The sequence below is a fragment of the Macrotis lagotis genome, chromosome 5, assembly GCF_037893015.1.
Source record: "Macrotis lagotis isolate mMagLag1 chromosome 5, bilby.v1.9.chrom.fasta, whole genome shotgun sequence".
Classification (NCBI taxonomy): domain Eukaryota; kingdom Metazoa; phylum Chordata; class Mammalia; order Peramelemorphia; family Peramelidae; genus Macrotis; species Macrotis lagotis.
In genome coordinates this window covers 232,645,280-232,661,858 of record NC_133662.1, presented here as the reverse complement: position 1 = coordinate 232,661,858, position 16,579 = coordinate 232,645,280, and the positions used below count along the sequence as shown (strand labels likewise).

Here is a 16,579-nt window from a genome sequence, read left to right as displayed (position 1 = left end):
CTGCTTTTGGAGTCGACCTCTTTTTGTATACTGCCGCTGCTCATTCCTCTGTGACTTTGGGCAAGTCATTTAACCTCAATATGTCTTAGTTTCTTCATCTATAAAATAAGAGTTGGACTAGATGATCTCTGGTCTAAATATTTTGTGGTCCTGTGATATCAGGAATCCACAACAAGAATAAAAAGTGGTGAATTTTGTCTCTTATACAAACCTTTACCTGCATTTTATGGATTTATGTGATAGACATAGGAAATTATCCTGAATAGTTCTCCTTCCTGTCAGTAGAGCCCAAAGACATCTGGGCATGTTTAAAAGACACAAATAAAGTTTAGTGCTGTTGTCATGATTCTCCTGTTATTTTAAGATTCTGTCATATCATAAAGTTGCTTTTAAATTTTGAAAAAAAAATTTTTTTTCCAAGACAGTGGGGTTAAGTAACTTGCCCAAGGTCACACAGCTAGGTAATTATTAAGTTTCTGAGACTAGATTTGAATTCAGGTCCATAGGGGCGGCTAGGTGGCGTAGTGGATAAAGCACCGGCCTTGGAGTCAGGAGTACCTGGGTTCAAATCTGGGCTCAGACATTTAATAATTACCTATCTGTGTGGCCTTGGGCAAGCCACTTAACCCCATTTGCCTTGCAAAAACCTAAAACAAATAAAATAAAAAAAGAATTCAGGTCCTTCTGACTCCAGAACTGGTGCTCTGTCCACTGCGTCACCTAGCTGCCCAAGTTTTTTTTTGGTTGTTAGATTTTTGCAAGGCAATGGGTTAAATGACTTGCCCAAGGTCACACAGTTAGGTAATTAGTAAGTGCCTGAGGCTGGATTTGAATTCAGGTCCTCCTGACTCCAGGGCCAGTGCTCTATTCACTGCGTTACCTAGCTGCCTTGCTGCCCAAATTTTGAAAGAATTTTTAACTGTCTTGTTTGAAGTTAAACATTTAATGTTGCTACATACTAGACATTTCAGTTGTCTCCCTTTCATCTTTTTTTTGTTAAAGGGCTAGAAAACGATATTTTGTCTTTTAGTATTTTAGTGTGAATTTTATATTTCCTTATGCAGAAATTCAGATTAATCGTAATCACCTTTCCATCAGGGAGAGCACATATACTAAATTGCTTCTTTTTTATATTGCCTTGTCCCCTTTATATTACCTTGACTTTCTTTATTTCCCATAGTCAGGCTTTTCTGACTGAATTTACACCACTGAAGGAAGATGTGTTTTAGTGGCAGAGAGAGGAAAGTAGAAGTGTAGAAGTCTTTTCCTTGTTGATTTTTTTATTATAAAATTATACCTTTTTTTGTTCTGGATTACTTGTGTCTACCTTCCCCTAGAATCCTTATAACTTGGCTTTCTCTTCTTGACTTTCTTCTACTCCTCTAGCTTTTTTTTGATATTCATAATATTGATTCAAGGATCATTCTGTTTCTCCCTTCATTTCCATATTGATGGCACAGACCCCAGCATTTTAGTGTGCTTTGATGATGGAGCTACCTTCTCATTGAGCTATCTTCTCATTTTCTCTACTAATGACAGAAATATCATTAAAACTATTTCAAGGATCTTTATTATTTAATGTTCTTCCTTCAAGGGGTTCTGTTACTTTCCTTTATTCAGCTGTTTAGAACACCCACTTAACAGTTAGGCCTTTATTAGGACCGGGACTATCATAAATGTAAAGTTGAAAAATTTTAAAATAAAGGAAAAGAAGCAAAGATTTGGGTTAATCCTCTCTTAAATTCTATATTGGACAGTTTGAATAACTTCTGTTACATCCTGTTTTGATTTGGTACTCCTGCTGTTCATGATGCAGTGTTTCTGGAATCCTGCTGTTTATTCATTTGGGACTCTCAAGAAATAAATGAGGAAAAAAGAGAAAGCTGAATTTTAGCAGCTTTGAATTTTGAAGGAACCCAACTTAAACTGACTGCTTTTGACTATGCTATTTTGTTTTGCTGATTAAAAAAAAAGTAATGTTTCATTTGGAATGTTTTTTGCTTTTTATGTTTAAGTGGATATTGATGGCACAGACCCCACTAGAAGTGCTTGATTCCTGTGAAAATCTTAATGTGCTGGTACTGCTTTTTCCCAGTTGTTATCTTACTGGATAATATTTGAATGCATTTATAAATTGGATTTATATCAAGGATGCAAGGATGATTCAACATTAGGAATTAATAATTATGTTAAGAACAAAAGGCTCCAAACTGCATAATTATTAATAATGTATCAGTGTAGCAATAATTAAATTACCTGTTATTAATGTAGAAAAAGCCTTTGACAAAATACAGTACTAATTCATACTGAAAACACAAGGCATAGATATAGAGATCTATTATTTTTAGTATGACAAAAGTATCTAAAATGAAAAGCAAATATATGTAACTAGAATGGGAAACAACAGAAGCTTTCCCAGTAAGTTTAAGAATAAAACAGGGGTACTCCCATTCCCTTTTGTGATCTAGTAGTTTTAGAAATGCTAGTAATCAACAATAAGAAAAGAGAAGGACATTATAGAGAAATAAGAACAGGCAAAGAGGAGACACTGTAGGTTAAATAGAAAATCTTAGGGAATCAGCAAAGAAACTAATTGAGGTAACATATCTTCATCAAACTGCAGGCTACAAAATAAATCTACAAAACCCAATAACATTTCTATATGATAATCCAGGAGAAACATTAGAAAGGGAATTTTTTTTTTTGGTTGCAAGGCAATGGGGTTCAGTGGCTTGCCCAAGGCCACACAGCTAGGTAATTATTAAGTATCTGAGGCTGGATTTGAACTTAGGTACTCCTGACTCCAGGGCCAGTGCTCTATCCACTGCGCCACCTAGCCGCCCCAGAAAGGGAAATTTTATTCAAATAGAACTTCTACAAAATATTTGGTAGTCAGTTTACTAAAGCCCTTGAGACCTATATAGATTCAATTTCAAAATATTCCTTAAAAAAATAAAGATGTTAAATAGCTAGAGTTCATTCAGAGTTCATTGATGGGTCTTGCCACTGTAATAAAAATAATAATACTATCAAAGTTAATTTATAGATTTGAGTCTATAATATTCAAACTACCAAAAAGGGATACTTTATAGAGCTAGATAATAGATTAAAAATTATCTGAAGGGGAAGCATGGTGGATAGAGCACCAGCCCTGGACCCGAGTTCAAATGCAAACTCAGACACTTAATAGCTGTGACCTTGAGCAAGATGCTTAATCCCATTGTCTTGCAAAAAAAAAAACCAAAAAAAAATTATCTGAAGGAACAAAATAACAGAATTTCAAGAGAAATAATGAAAAAAGTTAGCAGTGAATGTGACAGAATATCTAGACTGTAAACTGTTTTATGAAGTAGCAAACATCAATACCATTTGATACTGAATAAAAATTAGAAAAGTCAATCAGTGGAACATATTAGGTGAAGAACAGTATGAAATCATTGAATTCAGTAGACTAATGTTTGATAAACCTCAAGAAATAATGGAAATTCTTATTTGATAAGAATTGAAGGGAAAATTAGAAAGCAGACTGGCAGAAATTGAGCTTTTTGACAAAATTTGTTCTATATTCTGCAGTAAGTTAAATGATTTCTTGCCTTCTCAATGAGTGGGGAAGAGAGAATTTGGAACTGAGGAAAAATGAAATTGAATTAAAATTTGTACATGAACTAAATATTAAATATCATACTGTAGCTGCTGATTTGTTTCTTGGGTTCACTTCTGCCCTGTGCAGGATTGGGAATGCAGGTTTTGGAAAGAAAATAGAGATTTATTAAAGGAAGTTACAGCATATTAAGAAATGGATAGAAAAGTTAGAAAGAGTTTAAGAGAAGACCATGTGGATTGCTGATTGAATTGGCCAGGTCAGCTGGCCAGGGTTCAACAGGAGACTGGAAGGTAAAAGGGACCTAGCCCCTCCTTCTCCTTAAATTCTTTCCCAGAGCACATGGGAGGGGGTGGTGACCTGGGAATGATCCAAATCCCTCATTGGAGATTTTGCCTCTTGGGGAGGGGTCTCTTTTGAGTGGTCTTCCAGGACCTGTGCTCCCTGGTTGTCCCACCATAAAACAGTGTAACCCAAATCAGGTTGAAGGTCAGGCTCTCAGATGTGGCCTAAATTAGATGATAAAGGAAAGAAGATTCCCTTTACAGTGCAAACAAAAGATTTACAAAGTTTGCCTCCAACTGATCTCATCCCTCCCATGCCCAGTTTTGTCTACATCAGTACCATTTAAAAATTAGAAGAGGAGCAGATCATAAATTTCACAGCTATGCACAAAGGGTTGATGTCTTATTGTAGTAAAGCAATTGTAAAACATAAATGGATAATTTTGATTAAATGAAATAGAAAAACATTTACACAAACAAAATTAATGCATTTAAGATAAGAGAAATAATTGGGGAAAATATTTTTCTTTCGAATATCTATGAGATTTTTATCTAAGACAGAGACTACTAAGAAAAATATTTAAAACCAAAAGGTATTCCGAACAAATGAGTAGTAAAAAGATACAGTTTTCAAAAGAATTGCAGATCATTAACCATTTTAAAGAATGTTTCAGATTGCTAATGATAATAGAAATATACATCAAAACAAGCAAGAAATTTCATGCTCAACAATTTGGCAAAGAAGACAAAATATAGGAATTATTAATTTTGTAGAGATTGTGAAAAGGCAAGTATATTAGTGTATTGCTGGTGGAGTTTGGGAGCAAAAAAACCATTTTTGGAAAGCAATTTAAATTTATGCAAATGAATGACAAAATTATGCATATCCTTAGAGTCCACTTCCAAACATATGCTCCAGAAATTTAATTAACAGGATAACTTCACATATACTAAAATATTTTTAGCAGCATTTTTTTGTGGTAACAAAGAACTAGAAACAAGATGCCCAGTGACTGTCTTAACAAAACATGGTAGAGTCATGCAATGGAATATTTCTATGTTGTAAGAAGTGATGAATACAATGAAAGCAAAGAAGCATGGAAGGGCTTATAAGAACTGTTGCTAAGTGAAGTAAGCAAAGCTAGGAAAAGAGTATATCCAATGTTTGTAATAGTGTAATTGGAAAAAAATAACATCAAACAATAAAAACTTGTGTCAAAATTTTGATCATTAAACTTGTTCCCAAAAAAAGAGACAGAAGATACTTTTATTCTTTCACTCCATGTGTTGATTAGTTTTGCTGAGTTTTTTTCCTTCTTTTTGAAACTTTTTTTGGTAGAATTTTTTTCCCCAATTACAATGAAAAAGTAATTTTCAACATTTCATTTTTGTAAAAATTTTCACCCTCCCTTCCTTCCTCCCCTTTCCCCAAGATAGCAAGCAATCTGATATCAGATATACATACACAATCATGTTAAACATATTTTCATAGTAGTCACCTTGCGAAAAAAAGCAGAAAAGGAAAAAGTCATGAAGAAGAAAAAAAAACAAAAATAAATTTAAAGAGAGAAAATAGTATGCTTTGATCTTTGTTCAGACTCCATAGTTCTTTCTCTAGATGTGGATGACATATTCCATCACAAGTCTTTTGGAATTATCTTTCATCACTGTATTGCTAAGAAGAGCTAAGTCTAGCATAATTGATCATCACACAATACTGCTCTTACAATGTACAATGTTCTTGTTGTTCTACTCACCTCACTCAGAATCAATACATTAGTGTTTTTAGATTTTCTGAAATCTACCTGCATTTCTTACAGAACAGTAGTATTCCATTGCCTTTATATCCTACAACTTGTTCAGCCTTTCCCCAATTGATGGACATCCCCTCAATTTCTAATTATTTACCGCCATAAAAAGAGTTGCTATGAATATTTTTGCATATGTGTGTCTTTTTCCCTTTTTAATGATCTCTTTGAGATACAGACCCAGTAGTGGTATTGCTGGATCAAAGGATATGCACAATTTTATAGCCCGTTTGTATAGTGCCAAATTGCTCCACAATGGTTGGATCAGTTTAGAACTCTACCAATGTACATTAGTGCCTGTAAAGGGATTTCTCTTGAGGAGTAAAGAGAGAGAGAGTTGAAACTCTTGGTGAGTCTGCCTTCCAAGAGACACACAGGGAACTAAGTGAATGTAACTATATAACACTCTTTTCAAAGGTAAAATCAGACCTAAATAATTGGAGAGAAAAAAATTCTGGAGGAACAAAATAATCCTGTTAATTAAATTTCTGGAGCATATGTTTGGAAGTGGACTCTAAGGATATGCATAATTTTGTCAATAATCTCAAGGGAAATAATTTTAAATAGTGAGAAGAAAGATGTCCTTGAAGAATCAGATCATAAACTATATATTACAAAGCAGCAGTCACCAAAAGTAATTGATACTGGTTAAAAAATAAAAGTTACTTAGTGGAATAAATTAGGAAAATGGCATTCCAAATTAATTGAACATATTTATTTGGATAACTAGTCAATACATGACCAAAAAACTACTGGGAAAAATTGGAAAATCATTTGGCATAAATTTCATTTAGATTAATATCTCACACTGCAATCCACAACCAGCTCTAAATGGATAAAAGATCTAGATATAAAAGATCCCACAAGCAAATCAGAGCAGCATATATCTTCCAAAGATGGAGGCAAAGGTCTCATATGGACAAGAACATTTCTAGCATCACTTTTATTATATCAAAAGAACTGAGTGTCCATCATTTGGGGAACAAATAATATGTAAATTGCAACTGTGACCTAAAAATGATGAAAAGGATGGATTGAAAGAATTTTGGCAGGATTTTTAAGATATATAGATATATAGATATAGATATAGATAGATAAAGAATGAAATAAACAGATTAATATGAGTAATTTGCACAATGATTACAACGTTATAAAGGAAAATAACTTTGAAAGGCTATAGTGACCAGCCATGACTCCAGAGGATGTCCGTAAGTAACATGGTAACTACCTATGTCCTGATAGAGAGGTAGATGAAGAGTGAGTTTGAGGGACTAATGGTGAGCTGGTGATACCTCAGAAAAAGAAAAGAAAGAAGATGGTTAAAATGTACAGAAGAAAACAGAATTAAGTTTAGAGGAAGACAAAAAAAACCAGGATAATTCTGAAGCTAATATGCTAAATTTATAATTGGCTCTGAAACAATGTATTTAATTTATTATATGTTTTAAAAACTATAATAAAGAATGCAACTTCTATTTTTGCCTTTTTTCTTTGCTTTACATAAATTATTTTACTTATACTTTTATTTTTGAAAAAGTAACTTGCTGGCTTAAGTTCAGATTTTTCCAACTGCTTCCATAAAGAGGTTTTTATTTTTATCTTTATCAATTTTTAAACACATTTAAACCAGATAATTTTAATATGTATAGTCATCTGTTTGATATGTAAAATACATAATTTCCTTTGTTGTTAGATACACTGAAAAAATCTGTAACATGTTAATACTAAGACTATCATGATGTATCTGGTACTTTTATATCAGTTGAATGAGTACTGAGGTTCTAAAAATCAAGTTCATCTTCACCCATACATTAAGAGGATTCTTGTTAGTTTGGTTTGGTCTTTATACATGGCCTAGTAGATGAGTTTTTGGGACTTAGAATTTTTCACATACCATTCTATATGCCGAGTCTCTTATCATATATACATATATATGTATATGTATATCTATCTATCTATCTATCTATCTATCTATCTATCTATCTATCTATCTATCTATCTATCTATCTATGTATATCTTACATCTCCACTGGATCCCTCTTCTGGTTTTGTTTGTTTGTGAAGGTCAGCATTGGTCCAAGTTCCTTGGCTCTGCGACTCTCTTGACTGACTGACTCTCTCTCTCTCTCTCTCTCTCTCTCTCTCTCTCTCTCTCTTGTCTCTATCTCTCATAGGAGAGATCTTTGAACTGAAGGCAGAGCTCAACAATGAAAAGAAGGAGAAAAGGAAAGAAGCTGTCAAGAAAGTGATTGCAGCCATGACAGTGGGGAAGGATGTCAGGTAAGGGGTCCTGAGCCCCCCCCCCATTCTTTCTTTTTTGTTTGCTTTCCCTGCCACCCCTTTAATTGCACTTCCTTTGGTGAAATTAATTGCACCTCTAAATTGGGTCAGGATGGACTCTGTTGTAATTGCTCCCTGGGCTTTGGATAATGTCCTAGGAGGAGATGGTGAGTTTGATTTTGTTGAATGCTGATCTGGGAGCCAGCCACTTTTTGCATCTGGGATTAGCCATGGTCAGGAGGCAGAAGTTCCCATGATTCCTCCTGAGTTCAAGGCAGCATTTTGGGCTTTTTAGGAATCCAGAATTCATATGCTGGGTTATTATCAGTTCTGTGATTTAACATAATTGCTTTGGACTTTGAAAGTACGAGACCGTGACATACAGGGCAGGTCTTCACGATGGATATTCCACAGTTGCTTCTGTCTTTTTGATCACACATTTGACTGAAAGATGTAGAGAGTGACTGAGCCTATTTTTGGTTGATCACAAAAAATGTTTTATTTTGTGTAACAAAATGTAGTCTTTGAAGGTTTTCCTCTGCCATGCATATGCTGGAATATGTAAGATTCCTTGCAACGTGTAATGACATAAATGCCATTATTCAATCATCTGATGAGTAATTTTTTAAAAGGTCTAAAATAGGGACACTTGGGCTCACGAGATGTGTCATGGAGGAGGTTTTTGACAATGTCCAACTGGAAGAAGAAATCTTTTACAGTTGGTGAGATAATTGAAATGTTCCTGTTGTGAATGACATTGCACTGTTTGTATCAAACCTTAGAACATTTCAGAAATCTCCTGAATGAGATCTGTCATCTCTCAGGAGAATTTGTCCTAATTGTTTCCATAGGAAGATTCAAATAGAAGAATGTCTGTTGTCTAGACTGATAAGCAATTGAACTCCCAGTGTTGTCCCTTGTATGCTTAGGTTTTGGTCAGACATTGTAAAAGGACAGTGAACTGAAAATGAGAACAGTTGATTAGACTAGTTAGTGCTGATAACATTTTTTTAACACCTCATTTTTAAATACCAGTATTCTTTGGAATGCTACAGCCTCCAAAGGACTGAAGTTCTTAGTCTCCAAATAGGGCAACAGTTTGTGGTGAATGTGTGTAGATGGAGGACATTATAAAGAGATGGGTCAGTTCTGGAGATAGTGGGATAACTGATATCAGGAAAATTAGAGAAGAGCCTTGTCCCCTTGTGAGAACCCACTTTGTTAAACTTGTCAGGGAATGTAAGAGTCACTCAGGAAGGACAGGCATGGGTCCATTGTGACCTCCAGTGTCAGGAAGTGTCCATGTAGATAAGACCAAAGTAAACTTCAAAGTACAAAGAAGACCAGCTTATGATCCTGGAGCAGGGTGGGAAGAAAGAGCAGTTAAAACTCATGTCATTGGTGTTTTATGCTGAATTTTCTTGAATGCACTAGTGCATTCAAATTCTAAGCTGCCAATTCTGATCATCTAGTTATTGGATTGTTTATGCTAAGAAGAAACTCTTGTCTTTTCAGCTCAAACTCAGCTTCTGCTTCATAGCATTTTACTTTTCTTTGGTAATTTTTAATTTAATTTTTTTTCAAGTAACAAACCATTTAAAAACTTTATCTGTTCCTCTTGCTTTCTCTCTTCCCCCATTAAGCAAATTAATTAAAAACAAAACAAAACTCTTGTGACATTGTTCCATAGTGCAGTAGAACTTGTTCCCACATTAATCACGATCAGATGCTTCCTTTTCCACCATGAATGACTGATGGTCTTCTTTCCCATTTCTGGCCCACACAGCTTTTTTGCTTCATTATATCTGTTAGTTAACCTCTTTGCAACCTGAGAAGATGACCTGCACATAGTACTGAACTTTCATAAATGATTAGGATTTAGATGACAATTTGAAAAGTAACTTGGAATAGAGATTGACAACTTGCAGATTGCCAGATGTATTGGAGTCCTGATATTGGGAATCGATGTTTAGAATTTTTCCATAGACATTTCAGGATGAGATTTTTGAACATGTCCTGTAGTCTTCAGATTGATTTTCTGGGACTAAAATCTTGATTTTGCAAATAGACCTGTTTATTTCAGATTTTTTGTGACTTTACTAACTTCCTGACAAATGATAGGAAGTTGTTTTTACATGGTAGTAGTAGTAGTAGTAGAGTTTATCATTGTCAGAGACTTTTCATTGACCACCAGTTTATGCATGAAACTTGTACTATACCCTAAATAGAACAAGTCAAGGAAACAGTCCTTGCTGTCTATGATAAAGTAATATGTGGCTTATGTTTTATAAGTGATAATATATCTTATTTTAAGAGCCCTCTTTAAAAATAGGTTCAAGAAGTTGATATTAATACTTGGCCACCATTTTGGGCTTCAGTCTTCAATAATCTGTGATTTCTTTCACAAATGCAGATTGCAGTTCCTCTTTGATTTTATAGATGGTCTTTGAGAATTGCCATAACTAAAAAATTCATCACTTTTGAGTTGCAGGGATGGTTCTGGGATTGCTATGTATAGGTCAGTTTGTTATTAGATCCAGCCTTATGCTCTTTACAGCATATTTGACTTTGCTGTCCCTGCGTTCCACTGATCCAGCTAGAGGGGATCCATAGTCATTTCTACACAATGACAAAAGTTGGAGTTAGCAGTTAGCAGCTCTGACTTATCACAGAAAGTCTTCCCTGGGTTTCATAGCACATGTGATTTCAGGCTTTATTCACCAGATATAGATGTTGGTATCTCTCACATAACCTTTGTTCCCTCTTCTTTCCCTATCCCTACTCCCAGCTCTCTCTTTCCAGATGTGGTGAATTGTATGCAGACGGATAATCTGGAGCTAAAGAAGCTTGTCTATCTGTATCTGATGAACTACGCCAAGAGTCAGCCAGATATGGCCATCATGGCTGTCAACAGTTTTGTGAAGGTAGCTTTCCTAGCAGTCTGCTTGCCACGTGTCTTCTGGTTTGGTCGGTGTCTGTACTGAGGACACGTAAGTGCTTTGTGTTCTGAAGGATTACACAAACTCACAACCTCAGAGTAGTACCAGCAATGGCTAGGAGACTGACTGTCCTAGGAATCCAAGACATTGTTTAGAAGCCCTGATTTCAGGCGACCTCAAGCCATAGGCCTGTTGCCTGCCAGGTGAGTCCAGTAGAGTCTCCTCTTAGCAGGTGAAAAGGAGCATGTCAGCTGAGACATTTCATCATGCATGGTTGCAGAAGGTCAGGTTGCTTTTGAACTCTCAGTGTGACTCCTCTTTCTTAATGCAAGAGAACTAATGAATAAGGCAAATGCAAATAGTCTACATTTTAGAAAAGTAGGTGACAGATTTTCCATAAAAGAATTGATATCATTCTGTGGACCCTCTGTTAGACCCTGTCTAAAAGGTGAACAAATCAGGATGTAGAATTTCTTTTGCCCCTCTTTTTACCCACTTCCCATGTGACTACATGTGGAAACAATAGTTGTTAGGAGTACACATTGGTAATATTTAAAGAAACTTCTCTTGGTAATGGAGAGAAAAGAGTAAGTTAGTATTTCTAAGTCATTGTGACTGCCATATTTGGTAGCACAATTAACAAAAGAACTAGCTCCTCAACAGTTAACCAGATGCTGAGGATCTGCTGTCTACAACCGTGGAAGGGAGATTTGGATTCTAAATCTGAGCATGCTCTTTAGGGCAGCTGCTTTTGGAAAATCTCTAAACCTGAGAGGTTGGTGGTGTTCTTGTGTGGCTTATGGAAGCCATCCTTATTACATGATGGTCACAATGTGAACACTTAGGGTTTTTCTCATAGGATTGTGAAGACCCTAACCCATTAATCCGTGCCCTGGCAGTCAGGACGATGGGATGTATTCGGGTAGACAAGATCACAGAGTATCTGTGTGAGCCCCTTCGCAAGTGTCTGAAGGATGAAGATCCTTATGTTCGAAAGACTGCAGCAGTCTGTGTGGCCAAGCTGCATGACATCAACGCCCAGATGGTGGAGGACCAAGGCTTCTTGGATTCTCTTCGGGACCTCATTGCAGACTCAAATCCCATGGTAATATGCTTTTTCTATAATGGGAAGGTACTTTATTAAAAATGGGCTTCTTTTTAAAGCTACATTATATTCAATTAATTCCAAATCAAATCAGCTATTTTGTCTTCAGAATACTGTGCAAGACCTAGTTTTGAAAAATATGATCTCTGAATACTTGGATCAGATTTTTTTTTACTGCTGGGAGTAGAATTAATCCCTACAGACAAATAAGACTTATGGCAAATGGGCTTAGAATGTGTCTTTGTTTCTATACCTGTATTTTCTCAGAAGGCAGGTGAAAATTTTCATTATTCTCTTCAACAGATTGTCCTTAATCATTTGTCAAATGGTCTTTCAAAAATTATGGAAGTAAATGACACTAATGAGATAACTGTGGAGATAATTGAATCAGAGCAGTCCTTATTTTCTAATTATTTTCTTTAATTTGTCCAGGGACCCTCTGGGGCCTGCTTCCTTTTAGTTTCTGAGGTTAAGGTTAAGAGGTGTTTTGCAATTAGATTATATGAGTTCCTACAGTATGTTACTTAAGTCTTTGAGTCTTTTATTTCTATTTCTATGACTCTAATCCCCTCCACATTTGCCTGTATAATAAAAAGGGGAAAAAATCCCATGGGATGTACCTTGACTATTCCAGGAACTGGGAAGGTCATTTTGAATGAGTGATTTGAATTGAAAGAATGTTGCTGCTTTCTTTGGATAAAGCCTTTGCTGAATTCTTAACTTGATACCTGGGATAAATGACAATAATATTTAAGGGTCAACCTTTCTCAGTATCTCTAGATTGATATTTTCAAAAGCATAATGGGCCACAAGTGAAGACATCCATATCAACTATGATCTTTTTCCCTGAAGATACCAGAGGAGCACTCAGACAGTTTGTTTTGCTATTCCTTAGCTTTGCCATGTGATTATCCTATTTTCTCTACTACATTTACTTCTGTTCTTTGCAGTTTTTTTGATATACTGTTTTAACTTAATCATTCTCTTCATGCACCTTTCCATTGCCCTTTATGTGAAATTCATTTTCTATTCTTTGCAGATTTTTAAGTCTCTGGTTTCAGAGCCATAAAACAAAACTCATTGAAGACTAATATCAAATAGATGGGCCTTTGTTTACAGGAAAAAACTTGGCATCTTTAGAGGAGCTCTGCAATTTTTTCCATAAAGTCTGATCCATTTTTCTCTTTCTGCTTTAGCTCTGGACCCAATTTCTTGTTCATGTATACTGTCAGTTTCAGTTACTCATACTGATGAACAAGTTCTGTAGGTTATCTAGCAGCATACATATGTCATCTGAGTTATAGGCATTCATTTGGTCTGTTCCCGTGTGGAAGGGCAAATTGCTTTCATGAAAGTCTAGTATTCCAGGGCTTGATGTGCTCATCACAATATTTGCACCCAGAGCTTGTGAAGGATTTTACCATTCATGTGGTAAAGGGAATCCTTCAATTGAGCAGAATTTCCTTCACTACACTGGTGAACACCATTGGCAAGCATAATAATTCTGGCTTTATGATTCATATGATACTTATAATCAGAGGGTCATTTGAGTAGGTTTTCCCTCAACCCCCTCTGTAGCTATATCTTTCACAAAATCTTTAATGATTTTGCTATTTCTATTGAAGACCCTTAAAGGAAAGCTCTTAAGTTAGCATTTTTGTCCTACCAAATCCAATGCCTTTTCATAATCAATAAGCAGTGAACAATGGGATTTTGTATACTCTACATCTTTTAGTCAGTCATTAGAGGATAAGAAGTCTTGTAGCATACTACTTGCAAAGTCTTCATATTCCCAACAGATAAACATTTCCATAAACTGATATGATTTCCAACAGCTTCTTTTCTTGGTCTATTCCCTTTGGTTATGTTTTTTATTTTTTTAGTATTTGGAAGGCAATGAGGTTAAGTGGCTTGCCCAAGGCCACACAGCTAGGGAACCACCCTACACTTGCATTCTAGTAGAAGAGGAGGCTATGACTCTCACATTTTTAGTGCCCAAGGGATAACTAGGAAGAACATACACTCTATTCATTGTTCTAGTTCCTGAGCCCTCACTGCTGTCCTTACCATTGAACAAATTAATCATTAACTCTTAATCAGGAGGGGAAACTGGTTTGGCACAGTGGTTAGAGTACTAGGCCTGGTGTCTGGAAGACCTGTGTTCAAATCCAGTCTCAGATACTTCTCAGCTGTGTGATCCTGGCTGGGAAAGTCACTCACCCTATTTGCCTCAGTTTCCCCATCTATAAATTGAGTTGGAGAAGAATGACCTACATTCTAGTACCTTTGCCAAGAAAATCCCAAATATGGACATGAAGAGTCAAGACACAACTGGAAAAAATCAACTCAGCAACCATACGTGAAAGGAGGACATGCATAATGAGATCAGAGAAGACTGACTTCTCAGCGACAAACTTAATCAGAAAGAACAACAACAATAAAAATAAACATTCTAAATATTCTCCAAAGCTAGTGAGAGTAATTCAGGGTTGAAGTTTAGAAAGGCATAAACAGTGATAGGGCAAGGGATCCAGGGATTTGAACCTGGAGGAGAATGTAGACTTGAAGTAGTTGATAAAAGGATTCCTCTGTATACAAAATGGATGAAGCTTCCTTGGGGATCTGGTGGGGAAACTTAGGAGGAGCTAAGGAGCTGAGCTTCATGACTCCCCTGTAGAGAAGTTGATGCCTCTTAGGTGTAGTCATGGTGGGGATTGTTTCCAACCTTGAACTACTTCTCTGAAGCTCAGATTCCCCATCTAAAATGGGGATGATGATAATAATAATAGCACCTGCCTTGTGGGTACTTTGCAAACCTAAAATTGCTCTGTATTGTCATTTGTGGTGGTGGTAGATCAGCCAGATCAGAGAATTTGTCGAAGTCAGTGGCTTTGGGGACCTCACTCCTCTGCACCAGAGGAGGGAGTTCTACTGGTTCATATAGTTCAGTGGAGCTTCATTTTTTTGAGTGTTTTTGAGGAGGCCTTGGCAATGCTCTCCAGGCTCCTTTCTGCCTTTGGAGAGCCTTCCTCTGAGTGTGATACCTTTCAGACTGCTTTCCTTTGTTTTACTCTTGTTTCCTTGGAACAAGCAAGCCTACCTATTTTAGATGAATTTTTGGTTCTGCTATCTTCCAGACACTTTATTCTGTCCAATGGAGCTACCAACTCATCAGTTAGGACAAGGTGTTAACATGCATTTGAAATGCATAAACCATTTTTCGTTTGTATGGAATTTTTCACAGATTTGTTCCCTATCACATTGCTGCTTGACCATTGTGAAAAACCTCAAAACTGCTTGGAATGGTGCCCACTCATTCATTTTTCTTTTTCAGCAAAAATGCTGCAGTGTTTGGATCCAAATGAATGTTGTCCTTTACAGTAGTCACCCTTGAAATCTAGATTATTATTTTAGAGAATGCTGCTATCTGAAACCACATTTAGAACTGTTGGAAGTACTTCAGAGAATCTACCAGCCATGTAGTAAAATCGGTTTCTCTGGTTGTGGGATATTCTCCTGTGGTCTGGAGCCTTTCTCTTCCTTTCTTCTCCTCATCTCTCCTTCTCAGTGATTGAGGTATCAGTTGTTTCAGTCTGAGCCTCAGCTTCCCAGGGAATCCAGCTCTTTCTTGACCCTGAACATGTTTGCCCTTGGCCTGGTGCTTGTTTTTTATTTTGCTTTATATAGAAAAAGTTACTTTTGCCTTCATACACCAAACCAACTAAATCTTAGTGACCTGCCCAATTATGGTCATGGTTCTGAGTCCCTGAGGGTTACCCACTGCCACCATATTGGGATACCCTGCCACCTCTCTTGCTTCTTTTCTTGAAGGTGAGAGCATTGCATAGTGAAGCATTAGCAACATAATGAGGTTCCAGATGGTCCCGGCTTTCAGATACAATGCCTCCTTGACAGGAGGAAAGGGACCTCCACTTCAGGTCCCAAGGAGCAGCTAAACCCTGCAGTTGGTGAATGCAGTAGTTGGTGGGGAAGGTAGGGGACCATTGGGGTCTCCTTTCAGAGCAGCATGTAGAGGGCGGGGCTGAGCAGCCATATGCCCCAAGCTAGAGCAGCACAGATGGCCCCACTTTCAGAACTAGGACAACTGTCAGCACCCTTTTCCCCCACAGAGAAGGGAAGCCCATCTGTCAAAGCAGCAACAGACCTGATGCTGTCCAGTTTTAGAGAGAGTGGGGGCAGAGGGACTCGAAGAGACCTGATTGATTTTCTGTTCCTGATGTCAGGCAGGGAACTGCTAGGGACCTGGGGTGAGGACTGACTGGACTTGAGCCTCATGCTTCACCAGCATCTCATTGCAGCCTTCCCAACGGCCCTCCAAGGTGGGCTTTGTCAGCCCCAGTGATTGGCCCAGAGTCACACAGCTCTTAAGAATCTGAGGCTGGATTTGGTGTTCCCGATTGCAGACCTAGCCCTCTGTCTCCACCTAGATGCTGTCTTCTGAACAGGAGTCTTAAGAATCTCAGACCTAAAAGGCCGGAGTTGGGTTGGTTTTGAATTACTGTATCCACCCACCCAACAAACCAGCTTTTACTAGTACATTT

The 16,579-nt window shown here is 37.0% G+C and overlaps 1 protein-coding gene across 3 annotated transcripts in view; it reads left to right on the top strand.

Moving 5' to 3' along the window:
* AP2B1 (adaptor related protein complex 2 subunit beta 1) overlaps window positions 1–16,579 on the top strand; it is a 131,101-nt gene that overhangs the window by 13,172 nt on the left and 101,350 nt on the right. For all 3 annotated transcript variants that reach the window (XM_074188910.1, XM_074188909.1, XM_074188911.1), the window contains exons 3-5: window positions 7,868–7,973; window positions 10,762–10,897; window positions 11,772–12,017. In XM_074188910.1, coding sequence (XP_074045011.1) covers window positions 7,868–7,973; window positions 10,762–10,897; window positions 11,772–12,017 — 488 coding nt within the window. The remainder of the gene's footprint in view (window positions 1–7,867; window positions 7,974–10,761; window positions 10,898–11,771; window positions 12,018–16,579) is intronic.